The 16,505-nt window shown below is 43.3% G+C and overlaps 1 protein-coding gene across 1 annotated transcript; it reads left to right on the top strand.

Moving 5' to 3' along the window:
• Positions 1–8,473: 8,473 nt before the first annotated feature.
• Positions 8,474–12,464, top strand: cbln18 (cerebellin 18; the record flags this gene model as incomplete). The annotated part of the gene is made up of 5 exons (XM_080772144.1): positions 8,474–8,564; positions 8,728–8,862; positions 9,561–9,667; positions 10,265–10,345; positions 12,333–12,464. The coding sequence occupies 5 exons, from the start codon at positions 8,474–8,476 to the stop codon at positions 12,462–12,464; spliced, it is 546 nt and encodes a 181-aa protein (XP_080628270.1).
• Between the last annotated feature and the right edge of the window lie 4,041 nt (positions 12,465–16,505).

Here is a 16,505-nt window from a genome sequence, read left to right as displayed (position 1 = left end):
ATTCCAAATTGGTTAATTTAATTATTTATTTCAAAAATAGATCACAACGCGTCACTGATCTGCTATGTTAGAACAGCCGAGGTATGAAATTGTTTGATTGTTTGAAGTAAAAGATTGACGCTATATCGACCTAGCCTGGATAATAAGCCAGACTAATATCACACAACATTGTCGTGGGATATTAGTCTGGAAGGGCTCTCTGTGGATTTCATTTCCCGGGGGGCGGGTTCAAACAATTTCTCTTTGACACAATTGGTTAGACCTACAGTCAGTCAGAGGCATGCAGCACGCAGCCCATGCTACGTAACACTCAAGCGACAAGTAGGAAGTGGTCTTTAATTATTTGCATGCTGAATGCATTCCAAGCATTAGTTTTGCAAAAAAACACTCATTGGCTAAACACGGCCAATGCCGTCATCACAAATTGATGATGTCAGCACATTTCCGGGTTAACTTTTTGGCTACTAGGCTATATTCTGCATGTCTAATACCTCACATGTAAATATCTCATGTAATTAGCAATGTATTTGTGACAAAGTACAGTGCTTTAGGACACAAGGGGCATTGGTCCTTTTCATCTTTTTGCAGATTATGAAACTACTCACAGAATGTAAGCTTTCAAATGTTGAGTCATTATTTGAAAAATATATGCTTGTTGGAATGTTGTTAAACCTCTAACCATCCATGGGAGTAAAATGCTCTCAGAGTTAAGTTTTTCACACTACTGACAGTCAGGTAAAGTGTGAAGTGTGAACTGGATGAATTGTTAACTCTTGGTGGTGAAACCTGAGAACAATAGCCACACATTATTGATTGATTGATTGAAATATTTATTATTTATTATTAGATTTAACAACTGACTTAACAACGGTTACATTTGCAGACGGCCCATACAGTGCTGGCCATGGAGCTGAATGCTGGGGACAAGGTGTCCGTCATCATGCATATCGGATATCGGCTGTGTGACTCCAACAGCCACTTCCAACAGAACACCTTCTCCGGCTTCCTGCTCTATGCCAACGCCACCGACTGGAAATGAGTGCATGCCTTTTGTCCGACAGCAGGGCATAGGTCCGATCCATTGCTCCCATCATCGACTACCTACCCCAAACCCTCACCCTAACCATAACCGCGAGCACGGGGCAGCACACCTAAACCTAACCCCAAACCCTCACCCTAACCATAACCGTGAGCACGCGGCAGCACACCTAAACCTAACCCCAAACCCTCACCCTAACCATAACCGCGAGCACGGGGCAGCACACCTAAACCTAACCCCAAACCCTCACCCTAACCATAACCGTGAGCACGGGGCAGCACACCTAAACCTAACCCCAAACCCTCACCCTAACCATAACCGCGAGCACGGGGCAGCACACCTAAACCTAACCCCAAACCCTCACCCTAACCATAACCGCGAGCACGGGGCAGCACACCTAAACCTAACCCCGAGTCGGACCAATGCTCTGTCGAACCAATGGTCCGTCGGACCAAAGTATGCCTCCCCTGAGTCCTTTCTGTTCTCTCTGTACCACATCTTTACCTCCTTACATTTGTGGTGTATTATGAATCATTCTGCAGTAATGTTCATCTTTTCAATTAAAACCCATGAATGTCTGTCAATTGTCATCTTTATTAATACATTCAGACAATACAGGTAATACCTCACATGTAAATATCTCATGTAATTAGCAATGTATTTGTGACAAAGTACCGTGCTTTAGGGGGCATTGGTCTTTTTCATCTTTTTGCAGATTATGAAACTACTCACAGAATGTAAGCTTTCAAATGATGAGTCGTTGATTGAAATCAGAAAATATTTGAAAAATATATGCTTGTTTGAATGTTGTTAAACCTCTAACCATCCATGGGAGTAAAATGCTCTCAGAGTTAAGTTTTTCACACTACTGACAGTCAGGTAAAGTGTGAAGTGTGAACTGGATGAATTGTTAACCCTTGATGGTGAAACCTGAGAACAATAGCCACACATTATTGATTGATTGATCAGAGAGGGGCTCCAAGGCTTAAAAATGTATTAGGTCCCGCCTTACACCATAGTGGACATGTTCTTGAGCTTAGTCCAGTTACCCTGCAGGGTAAACATAGTAGGCTACCTTTCCTTTTTTCGTCTTTGTCCATGCTTAGTTACAATCCAACTTCAATTTACTTTTTTTTTAAAATTTTAATCAAACATACATGTAAACTAAATGACAATTGACAATACTGTCATGCGGTCACGTCCTGAGCCCCTCCGTTTGTCCATGATTTTCCTCTGTCTCTCCCAAGTCCTGCTCCTCTGAGTGCCCTGAGTGCCATCACCTGTGGGGACCAGGCCAGCTGAGCCAGGTTGGGTGATGAGTTCCAGTGACTATTTAAACTCTGCCTTGTGTTTGTTAGCAGTGCTGGATCTTAAGTTAGTGTCAGGTTAGTTTATGTGATCTTCTTGTCCTGCCTTTGTTTGAGTTTCCTGCACTTCCTAGCACCTACAAACCGTGACTGTACATACAACAGAAACAAAACAAAACAAGACAATATACATACAATAAACACAAGGGGAGATATATCTTACAATCCAACTTTATTTAGAAAGCACATTTGAGTTGACCAAAGTGCTGTAGGTCATAACAACAATAAAAACACAATGCAATACCAAAAGAACACAGTTCTTTTCAGTGGGGTTTGTCATTATTTTTGAAAAAATTCTACAAAGAAATACACGTTCATGAGTTGAAAACTAATTCAGGAATAAAATAAAAAGTATAGTGAAAATAGCAGATCGGCAAGCTCGCAATGTGGTGACGCGTTAATTGTTGTGAGCTTGTAGATCTGCTTTTTTCACTCTAGTTTGTGTCTTGAGCTAAAAACTTTGGGAACCACTGATGTAACATGATAAGAGATGGACTAGGTCAGTTGACGCACGCACGCACGCACGCACACGCACGCACGCACACGCACACACACAGAGATACAGATACGCACATGCACACAATCACCTGCTTCGCACAATACATGCTCTCTATATGTCTCTGCTCTCTGGAGACAAACTGTTGAGTCATTCTTGCTTCCTCTCCTCCATAACCACCACCACCCAACAGCTGTCCTTCATATTGTATAATATACAGTAACTATATGGTTCTAACGATATAGTAAACACACAACAACCACCCAATAGATTATTATCATACAAGACAATGGACAGAAATTGTATTTTGTGATTACAAAATTAACTAAAATAATGACGTAATTTCCCGAAAGCCAGATTTTGGAGTGGCTAGTGCCCCTCAAAATCAATGAATGAAAGAATGAATGAATGAATCAATCAATCAATCAATCCCATTATGTTTTTTAATAAACTCTGCATTTTCCATCGCTGTCATTCTGTCAATAAAAGCTGCACAAAACATACGGAAAATAAAAAGAAAAAATCCAAATTATGTAAGTTGAGGAAGGAATATATATTGTGCCAGTAAGTGTTGGGGTTTCCTTGTGGTGTCAATCTTGTGATATCATTTCTTTACTGGAGTATTTCCAATTTTCAGTACTTCAGGCTATTACAAAACATGCATAACCACTTCAGCACTATATACATTTCGTTCATTTGAAAATAGCCAATCTACAAGCTCACAATGTGACACGTTTTTCAAAAAATATATTTTTTTACACATTTCATACATTTGAAAACTTGTGAAATGGGACATTCTTCATAATGAGTACTTTATACTTTCAGTATGCGTGCAGAGGGCAATTCATAACTGGGGGCAAAAAAATGGGAGTAAAGAGCTGTCCCTGTTATCTCTCCTATATGTACCAACATCAATAGAGCATGGAATTATGGTCTTGGGTCTGAGAGGTTAAATCTCATCAGATGGTGGTCAAATACAACAATGGACCTGGGATATGGAAAGGGTTGAAAAGCAGTGAACGAACCCAATATTATGACAGTCCAGCCACACTCTGCCAGTCACACCATGTCAACAGGATAGCTGACCACCGGGACATTTACTTACTCCCCCACCCATACCATGTCGGCCATAACTCCGGCTTTCCCACAAACATGCAAACGACACCCCTGGGTCTTCTGAAGGTCTCAATTAAAAAAAAGGGAGGCTGCTGTTTGCAAAGCCTGAGCATTAAGCTGACACCGCACAGGCGCACAGCACTGCAGATCTGGGTCTTGTTCTGATCAGCATGACGATAAGCAGCCCACCGGCTCCTTTTACGGTGTCTAATTGTCTTGTTTTATTCTATAGTTTTGTTCCAGTTTTGAAGCTCATTCATCTTCTGTCCCATATCAGTCACAACGAGGCCATGGCGTATTGTATCCTGAGATTTGACAATGATGTCCAAACACACCTCTCTCATTCAGAGAGAACACAGGGATGTGTCCATAGGGAGCACAGCAAATATACACCCATGTCCCATGCATAACAACAAACCCAACACAGAGCACAGCAAATACACCCATGTCCCGCTAACAACAAACCCAACACAGCTATAGTGGTTGGCGCACAATAACGGCAGTATTGGAAGAAGAAGTGCTCATATGTTATACTTAAAGTAAACGTATCCATACTGCAATTACGTCCTGTATTCAAAATGCATCGAAAATGCATCAGAAGTATACTAAAGTACCCACAGATAAAAGTGCTCATTGTGCAGAAATATGTCCCCATTTCGCAAGTTTGAACATGCATATATATATATATATATATATATATATGTGTGTAAAAAAATTAATATATTTTTTATCCCACGATTTTGTAACCCATTTTTCACCCCTGTGTCAATCATCTATTCTACTGTGATCCTGGGCTCTACACACCCTCCGCCAACCTGGGGAGAGCAACGGACTTAACTCATGCTTCCTTCATGCTTGAGTGTCCAAGTTGCTCCTTTACACCTGACAGGGGGGAGTTTCCCTGGTTGGACGTAGCGCGTGGAAAGAACACGTTATTCCAACCGGTTCCTTTCCCCTCCATCAGGCGCCCCGGCTGGCCAGGGGGAGGCAGTTTAGAGACCAGGATGACTGCATGTTTTTGTGAGGGTACCATGCATATATTTTGAGCAGAACAAGCTGTAGCAGAACAAGAACAACAACACAAACAAATTTTATTGCAGTAAAAGTGCAATATTATTTGCCTCTGAGACGTAGTGGAGTTTTAGTATACAGTACAGTATGTGTGAGAGCCATATTTAGAACAGAAAATGTCTATGAGTGTATTGGAGTTATTTCATTGTGTGTAGCTATATTGAAGGACATTTCTCGATTACACATTTTGTGCAGCTTAGAGTCTAACTGAGTTAATAGAGCCAATTAAGAATTCAGCCTATTGGAGTAGAAGCCAGCAAGCCAGTTAATTCAGTGTGCATTATCAGCAGCAGCTGTGTCCAGCACGTTTTTTAGTTATTTCAGAGCTGGAAGCCTGAGAGCAGCCACAGTTTTTTTACCCACTTTGGAAAATACTAACCCACGATGGACATATTAAGCCACGTCAGAATTATACTAGACCATTTCAGAATAGTTTATGAACACCTTTTTTGTATCACATGTTGTTTGTTGTTCTGTACATCTTTTTGTCAAGTAAAAAGTTAAACACTACAAGCGATGTGGACGTGGATTTTCTTTGGAGTCAAGCTTATTACTGCTTCAAGGGCTTTAACTCACAGTATGTATAAATTAATTTATACATTACAATTGTACCACAGCTTGTGTAGATCTGCTAGTTTGGCCAAAATAATGTGCTAAATGATGCTAGGGATGTGCATGATTACTTTGCTGAATATTGTAAATTACTAGGAGAAATACCAGCAATGGGCTTTATACGTACACGCACGCACGCGCACGCGCACACACACACACACACACACACACACACACACACACACACACACACACACACACACACACACACACACACACACACACACACACCCCCCATTTTGGAAAGAACTTGGGCCCCTTCCCCAGGGCTGGACTGAGACCAAAATTCAGCTCGGACATTTTCGCAGAATTTGGCCCAGACTTAGAGGAAATAGGAAGCATTAGTTAGTATGTGTGCATATAGAGCCTATTAGGGGAAGTAGGACGTGTTATTATGTGTGCATATAGTCAGAGCAACACGACACCCATGCCCCGCTAAAAGATAAATAAACTATTGTGATCCTCACAATGGAGCATTGTGTCGCTAGATCTGTGCGTTTTAACAGCCAACAACAGCTCCTTACGTTGATCGAGGAGTTGCCCTTTTATTTCCTTGTTGTGTTTTTGGCTACATTTCGTGTGTGCGTGCGTGAGTGGGTGGGTGCGTGTGCATAATTATGCGTACGTGCTGTGTGTATGTCATAATTGATCGTATTTGAGGTCATTGTGTATGTGTGCGTGCGTGCGTGCGTGCATGTGTGCGTGCACGTGCGTATACACGTGTGTGCGTGTGTGATCTAGGTATTATTATGCTTATGGAGACCCAGAACCATGTTTGATCCCGTAGGTGTGTTTGAGGTCATTGACCTTTCGATAGGTGTATTTGAGGACAATTAGTGAAACACTCAGTGAAGAATTATGAAGAACAATTGGCAGAAGAAGAATTGCTTGCTTGTGACTTCCGGTACCACAAGTAAATACAGGTGTGTGTGTGTGTGAGTGCGTCTGTGTGCATGCATTTATTGTATACGTGTGTGTGTGTGTGTGTGAGTGTGAGTGTGAGTGTGAGTGTGAGTGTGTGTGCGTGTGCGTGTGTGTATGTGTGTGCGTGCATAGGCTACGTGCATCGATATGGATATTTGCGTGCGTGTGAGTGTGTGCACGTGCGTGCGTGCGTTCGTGCGTGGGCATGTACACGTGGAGAGGGGTGTGTCTTGTTGGCGTCCACCTGACAAAGGGGCGGAGCAACAGGTAACCTAAAGCCAGCCCACACATAAAACTCTTCATAGACTGCAGCAACGCTCCGAGTCTCACACCAGGACTGTTGTTCATAACCAGACAAGACAACGCTCTACAGCAACACACACACACAGTAAGTCTGATGGAGCTGTACGTATACTGTACATGAAGGTCTTAAATAGCACCGTAATCCCATATAGTAGGCCAAATCATTGCTATAGAGTGTTTGTTCAGTGACAGTGTTAAATAGCTCTGTATTGTGACAGTAGTCATTGCTATAGTGTGTGTTCATTAACAGTGTTAAATAGCTCTATATTGTGACAGTAATCATTGCTATAGTGTGTGTTCAGTAACAGTGTTAATTAAATAGCTCTATATTCTGACAGTAATCATTGCTATAGTGTGTGTTCAGTAACAGTGTTAAATAGCTCTATATTGTGACAGTAATCATCATTGCTCTGATTCTGATAATTAGATTTTGATGATATGCCGGTACTGATTTTTCCCGATCCAATATTTATGTATAGGACACTTATGCCATATCACAATAGCACAATCTATCTATATGAATGCACCAAGTCTCTATATGTGTGTGTGTACTGTGTTTGTAATCCACGTAACTCGAGAACCGTTCGCCCCACCAACACAAATACGACACACGCAAATTTGACACGCGTTCCACACCGATCTACAAGCTCATAGCGCACCACCGAGTGGCGCGCTACAAGCTTGTAGGTCTGCTATTTTTTTTTAAACGTGTAAATGCGGCACAGATCTTTGAATACCGGTATATATTATTTCGACGTTCCTGAATGGGTTAACCCAGTGGGGTTAACCCATTTAGGACTGGAACCCCTTTTGGGGGTTTTTAGCCTATATTTCCTTCCACATTGTTTTTATTTTTTATTTTTTTATTCCAGAGCATGAAGTTAGTCGTCCTGTCAGCCGCGTGCCTCTGGGGGGCGCTGTTTCTCTGTGGCAGTGTGAGCAGCACCGAGAGCAGCAATGCTGAAATAATGCATGCGGCTGCACGTAGGTTACATTTTCTATCAATTACACACCCCATAGAGATAGCCAATGATTGATTGATTGATTGATTGATTGATTGATTGATTGATTGATTGATTGATTGATTACTTCATTGACAGTTTGCAGAAAAAAAGCACAGTATTCATTGAAAAAAACAAAGTAAAAAGGTCTTTATGATTTGATTTAGTTTTGTAATCACAATACATTGTAAGCTATAACTTTTGCATAGTTTCCCTTATAGGCCTACTGTAGCCTACAGTGATATATAGCCTATACTGTATTTGAATTATAGTTTTCATTTGAGTTATTAACCTTGTTACTTTGAACTTGGTTTTACTCTCCATTATTCTCTCTCTATCTCTCTCTCTCTCTGCCTCTCAACCTGTCTCTCTCTCTCTCTCTCTCTCTCTCTCTATCTCTCTCTCTCTCTCTCTCTCTCTCTCTCTCTCTCTCTCTCTCTCTCACCATGCAGTCGCACACGATGGCGCCCTGCCGTGCACCGATAAGTTCGACTGTGACTGTACCTTCAACCGCCAGAGGGGGTGCTGCTGCGCCGCCAACCAGATGTTTGCCCTGGAGAACTCCACCTTTCACAGGATGATGAGCTTATGGCACCAGATCAGCCTATTGGAGGTCGGCGTCAAGGAGGTCACAGGTAGACACAGAGACACACACACGCACACATTGAGACCCTGTCCCCCCTGTTCACTTCACACGGGTGTGATTTATTTTGGGGAATATTCTTCCTCCTTATATAATAATAAGCTCTCTCTCTCTCTCTCTCTCTCTGTCTCTCTCTCTCTGTCTCTGTCCCGTAGAGGAGATTGCAGTATCGTTTGCGGCCACCATGGAGCCCAGCAGTGGCGAGTGCTTCGGGCCGTTCACCACCAACATCTCCATCCCTTACAACAGCATCAAACTGAACCAGGGTTACGGATATAACCCTGCCCTGGGTGGGTGCACGCACACACACACACACACACACACACACACACACACACACACACACACACACAGACTCTTTAGCAAATAGAGACGATTTGTGAGCTTGTAGATTGGCTATTTGTGGTGAATGTCCCAGAATAGGGATGCTGGGTATAGCAAGTATAAAGTTATGTTCAATCTGTTCTGTAATCAAAACAAAATGGATGTACAATTGAAAGTCAGAATCTCCAGTAGATCAGTTTCTATGTAGCCTATACTGAGGTCACGCAATGCAGATAGTGCTGGATATCAAATGGAACACAACCACCCTAAAGACTACTGTCAACCACCCTAAAGACTACTGTCCACTGTACCAAGACAAGCTCATAGCTTGTAGATTATTTATTTTAATCGTGAAAGTGTGGCACAAATCTTTGAATATATATTCTTTCACAGCAAACACTTTTTAACTCTTTGCTTTTTTTGGGGGGGGTGGGGTCCCTGGAACACCATATTTTCAGATGGGGGTCGACGGCCAAATACATATCATTCTGGGGTCCTTATGCATGCAATAGTTTGAGGACCACTGACATAGAAACATAGGTTTTTTCTGAAAACATCTATGATTTGTCATGATTGTCAAGACATTTAGTAGAACCTGGTCTCATAGTAAGTGCTCACTGCGTTCGCAATTAACTCTCTCTCTCTGTCTCCTCTCTCCGTCCAGGTGTGTTCACAGCACCTCGTGCGGGCGTCTACGTGTTCACCTTCACAGCGTACTCCAACGTAGGGATCCACCCCGTTACCGGGATGCCCAACAGACTCTACCACAAGGTAACGTACCGACCAACCCCACCAACGGACTGACTGACTGCCCAACAGACTCTACCACAAGGTAACGTACCGACCAACCCCACCAACGGACTGACTGACTGACCAACAGACTCTACCACAAGGTAACGTACCGACCAACCCCACCAACGGACTGACTGACTGACCAACAGACTCTACCACAAGGTAACGTACCGACCAACCCCACCAACTGACTGACTGACTGCCCAACAGACTCTACCACAAGGTAACGTACCCACCAACCCCACCAACCAACTGACTGCCCAACAGACTCTACCACAAGGTAATGTACCCACCAACCCCACCAACGGACTGACTGGCCAACAGACTCTATACCACAGACTCCTAAGACAAACAGTCTGTAAATAAGATAAGAGAGACTGTACGCTTGTGCCGTTTGTGAGACAAGCTTGTAAATATCTGGAAACCCCTTACTTGTATACTTTAAATAAGCTAAGAGAGACCCTATACGAGTGTGCTGTCTGTGTGTGGATGGAACAAGCTTCTAAAGATGTCTGTCTTGCCTTGATCTCCTAACATCCTGTTTGATCGTGTGATGTTTGTGCTGTATGTGTTTAGGTCCAGATGATGAAGAACGGTGAGGTGGTGGCTTCTATGTGGGAAGACAACCGAGAGGACATGGAAGACAGTGGTACTCAGGTATGAAACTACTATTACTAGTAATACTCCTACTAATACTACTACTAATGATTGCGAAATCAGTGAGCACTTACTATGAGACCTAGCAGATCATGTCTGTCTGTGTGTGTGTCTGTCTGTCTGTCCCGATATACGTCCAAATACGGAGTGTGTTGCATCATCAGCTCCATGGGCACAAAAGGGGCCAGGTCCACATATACAGTAACAGCGGGACAGACACACAGACAGACAGACAGACATGATCTGCAGGGTCTCAGCTGCGTTCGCTTCCCGCGTTTGCGCGTCTTACTGGTAACCAGTATAGGACGCCTAAGGGCGAGGTTGCGTGCACGCATCCGCCTCGTTGACGGCAGACTGCTGGGCGAGCGCTGACACTTTGGCATGGGGGGGGGGGGGGGGGTCAGATCGACATATGTCAGAACAGGTCAGCTCCATATATGGATATCTAAGGGTGGTAGTGGGGACATTCTCTTGAGTGTACAGGGTTTGTTTGTTGATGAGGGCCGGGCCATTTTCTGTTTTTAGAACTCTAGTTCTCGGCCGGCTGTGGACAGGTACCAGTCAAAAGGAAGACATGGTAGAGAAAGGGTGGATGGGGAAGGATCAACATATGCAATGTCAGAACAGGTTCTGACATACTGTATATCCAGATCTAAGGGAGATATGAGGGTTTGAGGTTTGAGCCGAGGTCAGATGTATAGAGTTGCTGGCCAATATTGATGGCATCAGGGAACTCCATATATGGGCTTAATTTGTGACAGCAGGTCGCATTTACTATATGACATCAGGTATCTCCATCCCTGATGTCATGTGATGTCACGAGACCTGGGCACCATATATGGGGGCATTCCCATGTATGGGGATTTTGTGTGACTGACTGACGGGACATTTACGATTTCATTTCAGTAAATGACATTGCGGTCGCAACTGGAAGACAGTCAGTGGCACACAGGTAGAAAACTCTGCTTCCATGATCACTGATGGGAGTTGTAGTTCAACTACCAGTGCTGAACGCATATACGGTAGTATATTAGAATGGGTCGAACTCACAATAATAGAATACGAAGCATCTTCCATAGAACCTAATGGTCTGAGATATGTCATGAAAGCAAAAGCCTCACTCTTCCTTTTGTTTGGCTGGTTGGCTTTATGAATCACACCCACGTGAAGTGAGGGGCGCTCTTATCATCTCATGCCGGCCAATAACAAGTTGCGTCCTCACTTTTGTCTTCAATGTTTGTGTTTCCGCAATGTATGTGTTTACACGAACCCTCAAAATTGTCCAAACATTGTCAATGGCATTTAACCCATTCTGACCTGAGATCAGATTCATACGAGGTTTCCACTGGACACACACTGGTCTGATGAACCCATTCTGACCTGAGATCAGATTCTAAAAATGTCAGTCGTTCTTCGAATTTTTCAAAAATAGCAGACCTACAAGCTCGTATTGCGCCACTCGGTGGCGCGATATGAGCTTGTAGATCTGCTATTTTTCAATAGGTAAAGCATAACATGATGCTAACACCAAAATGGGTGCCCGGTCAGAATGGGTTACTGTCTGTGTTTGCACACAAGCTGGACATAGCCCCTCAAAAAGAAAACTATCATGATTTTACATTTTCTGAGGGGCACTATATTTTATAGTGTAGATTTTCGTCTCACACAAACATTACAATTGACAATGCATGGAGAATCTATGTCATATGTAGACGAGCAAATCGGCTATTTTTGTTTTACACAAAGCTTTGTTTTCCCGTTGACAACGAACGGACGACGTACGACGATAAAAGCGCCCCTCACTTCACACGGGTGTGATTCTCAGGAAACACAGCGCTATAGGGCTATAAGCGAGGCTATTTTCACGATGTTGCACAAATGCAACAGATCGATACTTAATTGGCCTATCTCTATATACACACACAATATATCATAATAATAATAATAATAATCATTGACGATGATGATGATGATTGTGTGTCCATAGGTGGTGTTGCTGCAGCTGAGCAGAGGGTGTCAGGTGTACATGGAGCTGATGTCAGGGAGGAACCTGTGTGGAAGCAAACAGGAGCTCAACTTCTTCTCTGGGTACCTGCTGTACCCCGACCTGGCCCAATAGAACACCCAGGATACCCTCTGTACCCGACCTGGCCCAATAAAACACCCCACTGTACCCCGACCTGACTCAATAAAACACCCAGGATACCCATACCCTGACCTGACTCAATAAAACACCCAGGATACACCCTCTGTACCCTGACCTGGCTCAATAAAACACCCTCTGTACCCTGACCTGGCTCAATAAAACACCCCACTGTACCCCAACCTCGCTCAATAAAACACCCAGGATACCCTGCTGTTTGTACCCTGACCTCGCGTCTTCTCTGGACACCTGCTGTCCCCTATATACCTCTCTCAATAGCTACCTAACTAATTAACTATCACATGTCCTCTATAGCTCAGGGGTGGGCAACTTTGACGATGGAGAGCACCACACTATAGTTCCACACTCACTCCAGTCCTGTCGTAGGAAAAATAGCCGATCTATAAAACGCATCGCACTTGCGACGCGTTTCGAGCTTGTAGACCGGCTATTTTTTCTGTATTCGAATTGAAATCCTGAATAATTTGTCCTCTACCCTGACCTTTCTCAATAACTATACTAACGAACTAACTAACTAACACATGTCCTCTACCCTGACCTTTCTCAATAACTACACTTTCACTAGTCGGAAGAAACACACCATTGGGGAGGTTTAAGGAATTTATTGACAGTAAAGAAATGGAGGAATGAATGAAATCGGGTGTGTAGGTTCCAGGGGGGAGTCGCCGATCCTGAGGTATTTGAGGTGGAGGTCGTATGGCGTTTGTCGTATGGCGTTCGTCGTATGGCGTTCGTCGTAGGGCGTTCGTCTTACGGTGCGCATGGGCGGTCACCCCCCAGCAGGAACCTGAGAAGGAGAGAGAGAGAGAGAGTTTTGTTGTAATCGTTTGTTCCACTTTGGCAAAGTGAATGTAGTATTCCTAGTGCCAATAAGCTCCTTTGAGGGGAGCGGGGAAAGGAGCTACTATGGAGGTGAAGGTGGGATGCGAGAAGCCTGTAGGAAGGCGGCTAGTGTGCGACGCAGTGAGGCGGGCGAAACATGGAGGATTCTGGGTGGTACTGGGCAGGTATAAATGGGGACAGGTGGATTGGCGTGGAGGGCAGAGAGTGGCGTGAAGGGCAGGGCCAATGTGTGTTTCTCCGCCTCCTGAACTGTTGTTCCAACTCCATATAACTAACATACAGTAACACATTTCCTCTACCCTGACCTCTCTCAATAACACACACACACACACACATGCACACACACGCACACACACACACACACACACACACACACACACACACACACACACACACACACACACACACCCATGCACAGAGGGGTATTTAAATCATACTCTTGCATATCAGGAGAAAAAATAACCTGCTTGTACCTCACCCATATACATAGCACTTCTTTAAAGTGTGACATAGCTTTATGGACATAATAAAGGTTGATTTCATGAAGTCAATTATGCGACGTTGTTTTTACTTGTTTTGTATGGGTCCATCCAGGCTGACACGCGCACACACACACACACACACACACACACACACACACACACACACACACACACACACACACACACACACACACACACACATTTTAATGCAGATTTCTGTAAAGAAATATGTCTATAATTGTATGATATCTGCTGTCGGGAGGAAACCTCATAACTCCAAAATGTTACATATAAAATATACATTTTTCAGGAAATAAAGAAAACTCTATGTTTTTAAAACAAACCAATACAGCCACATCAAAGTTGGTGTTGTAACTTTATATATTGTAGGAGCCATCTTATTTGATTTGACCAAATGGCGCCCCCACTGGTTGCCTTGAGAGATGGCACCATGGTTCCCTTTAATTAAGCCACAGGCTCACAGCTGTAGGAAGAAAGACGCCAGTAGTAGAGATACAGATTTTCAACAGCTTGCACGCAACGCACAAACAGCGCAGTTAGAGAAAGAAAGGAAAGAAAGAAAGAAAGAAAGAAAAGTAGCCTACTTTATTATTTGTTATCGAACCCTGCGCTCGTCTGTTTTTTGAGACCTTTATTTAGTTTATGTCTGGAGCCTGTTCTTGTTTTGTTTGCCCCCGTTTATTTTGAACCATACACTCACACAACACAAACTCCTACCAATAATACCAACCTGTTGGCTGTTGCAGTCATCAATCGCCATCGACAAACAACTATACAACAAGTGAGTAAACAACAACAAGACGCCCAAGTCCCAAAGTGTGAGCACGTTAAACCGTATATCTCTGGTGAATGATTATAGAAAGAAAGGCATATTTTCCCTACATATATTGTCAATTACTTCCATGAGTGGTGGAGTTAGTTGATTTAGCAGACATTTTGAGTTGACGGTCCAATGGAGAGGTTTTGTCCAAAGCACTTTTTACTACTTTCCATTGGTTCAATATTTTCGAAACAACACACAGACATAAAGGGTGTTCAATAACACTGATTTATGGGGAAAAAATGAGTATATAGGATTTACTCCGGCTTTTGTGTGAACCCATTAACGTTTTAAGTTGCTTGATTTAATGTTTAGATATTTGATATTCATTTGATCAGACAATATTGTCCTTCTAATGAATGTTAGACTGGTTGAAAACACACGTCTCTGCTTCTGGTGACTGATATTGTCCTTCTAATGAATATTAGACTAATTGAAAACACACGTCTCTGTATATTCACAGACTTTCCTACTAGGCTGAGGAATATATCCCACCCTTTTCACATTGGCCTGTAATAGGGCCACCAACAGGTGGATTTTTGCAAAACACATTTTTGGAACAATGCCTCAATATGCCTCATAGTTTGGTAGGATGCGTTCACAGTTCACACTATCACATATTGTGCACAATTTAGTAGGACTGTCATTTTGTGACGTCTAGTGCCACCCAGTGGATAAACCGTATATTACACAGTGGGATGTATGTCTCAGTTTGTTGCCCAAATAAGGGATTACTTTCCAGTAGGCCTGACTCACACCTTTACAATAGACTGATGTATAGCTGATGCATGAGACTTATTTTCTGACGCAAGCTCGCAATTCATTTCCAACAATGGGAGTCACATAGTTTTGACACAATATTTTTGTTGTATGAGGAGGTGGGGGGCAGTCGAAACACAGCCGAAAGCCTGTTGTGTCAAACCATGTGACTTCCATTGGAAATGCATTGAGGCAAGATGTAAACATTTACATATAGCATGCATCAATGTTGTATGCGAGATCGAAAGGTGCGAGGCATGGCCTAGGCTAAGATTTAGATTCGTATAGTTTAAATACATCTACGAGAGTCTAAATCTTAGGCTACCCCAATATGTTTGTATATGCAGGGGAAAAAAAGGACATTGAATAGAACAGTATTTTTTTTGCAAGACGTGGCTCGCTAACCTGACGCTGCCAGATCCAAGAAGCTTGCTACACAAATTTGTTTCACAGCTTATTGGGATCTGGGATCGCGGAAGCAAATTCGATGACGGGGCTGTTCCTTTTTTTCAAGATACTTGGTAGATGATTGGATGGGACCGTCTGTCTATCACCGTGTGGGCGTGCAAACACAACCAATCATATTGACGTGTCTATATAGCTTCACATCCGGTTTCGCACATATCCCGCCCGTAGCTCACGCTGATTGGTTCGGTACGGAACGGATTGGCGTTAGCTGAACTCCCTGAGAGATCCCAGATGGAAGCTGTGTTGGGGAACATGGTTACCCAATACCGCCCCCATCTGGCAGCGTCAGCTTAGTGGCTCGCCCCAGCGAGCACACACTATAATATAAATATACCATTCCATCCGTTTAGAACGTCTCGTGGGGACCAGCTGGGCTTGGAGGCCACAGGGAGACCATGGGAGTGGAGTGTGATTTTGCGACTATATTCGATAGAAGTAAGCCATAAAGCTAAGCGCAAGCAGGACTGACTTCCGGAGAACGCTTTGGTGACTCCTATAGCGAACCGGGGATTTTTCCCAAATCACTGAGCTTTAATGATGAAATTGTAAAGTATTGCAATTCAAATCAAGTGAGATTTGTGTTTGTATATTTAGTTGTATTAT

Source organism: Protomyctophum bolini, assembly GCF_963924005.1.
Source record: "Protomyctophum bolini genome assembly, chromosome: 9".
Lineage (NCBI taxonomy): Eukaryota > Metazoa > Chordata > Actinopteri > Myctophiformes > Myctophidae > Protomyctophum > Protomyctophum bolini.
This window is presented reverse-complemented; position numbering and strand designations above follow the sequence as displayed.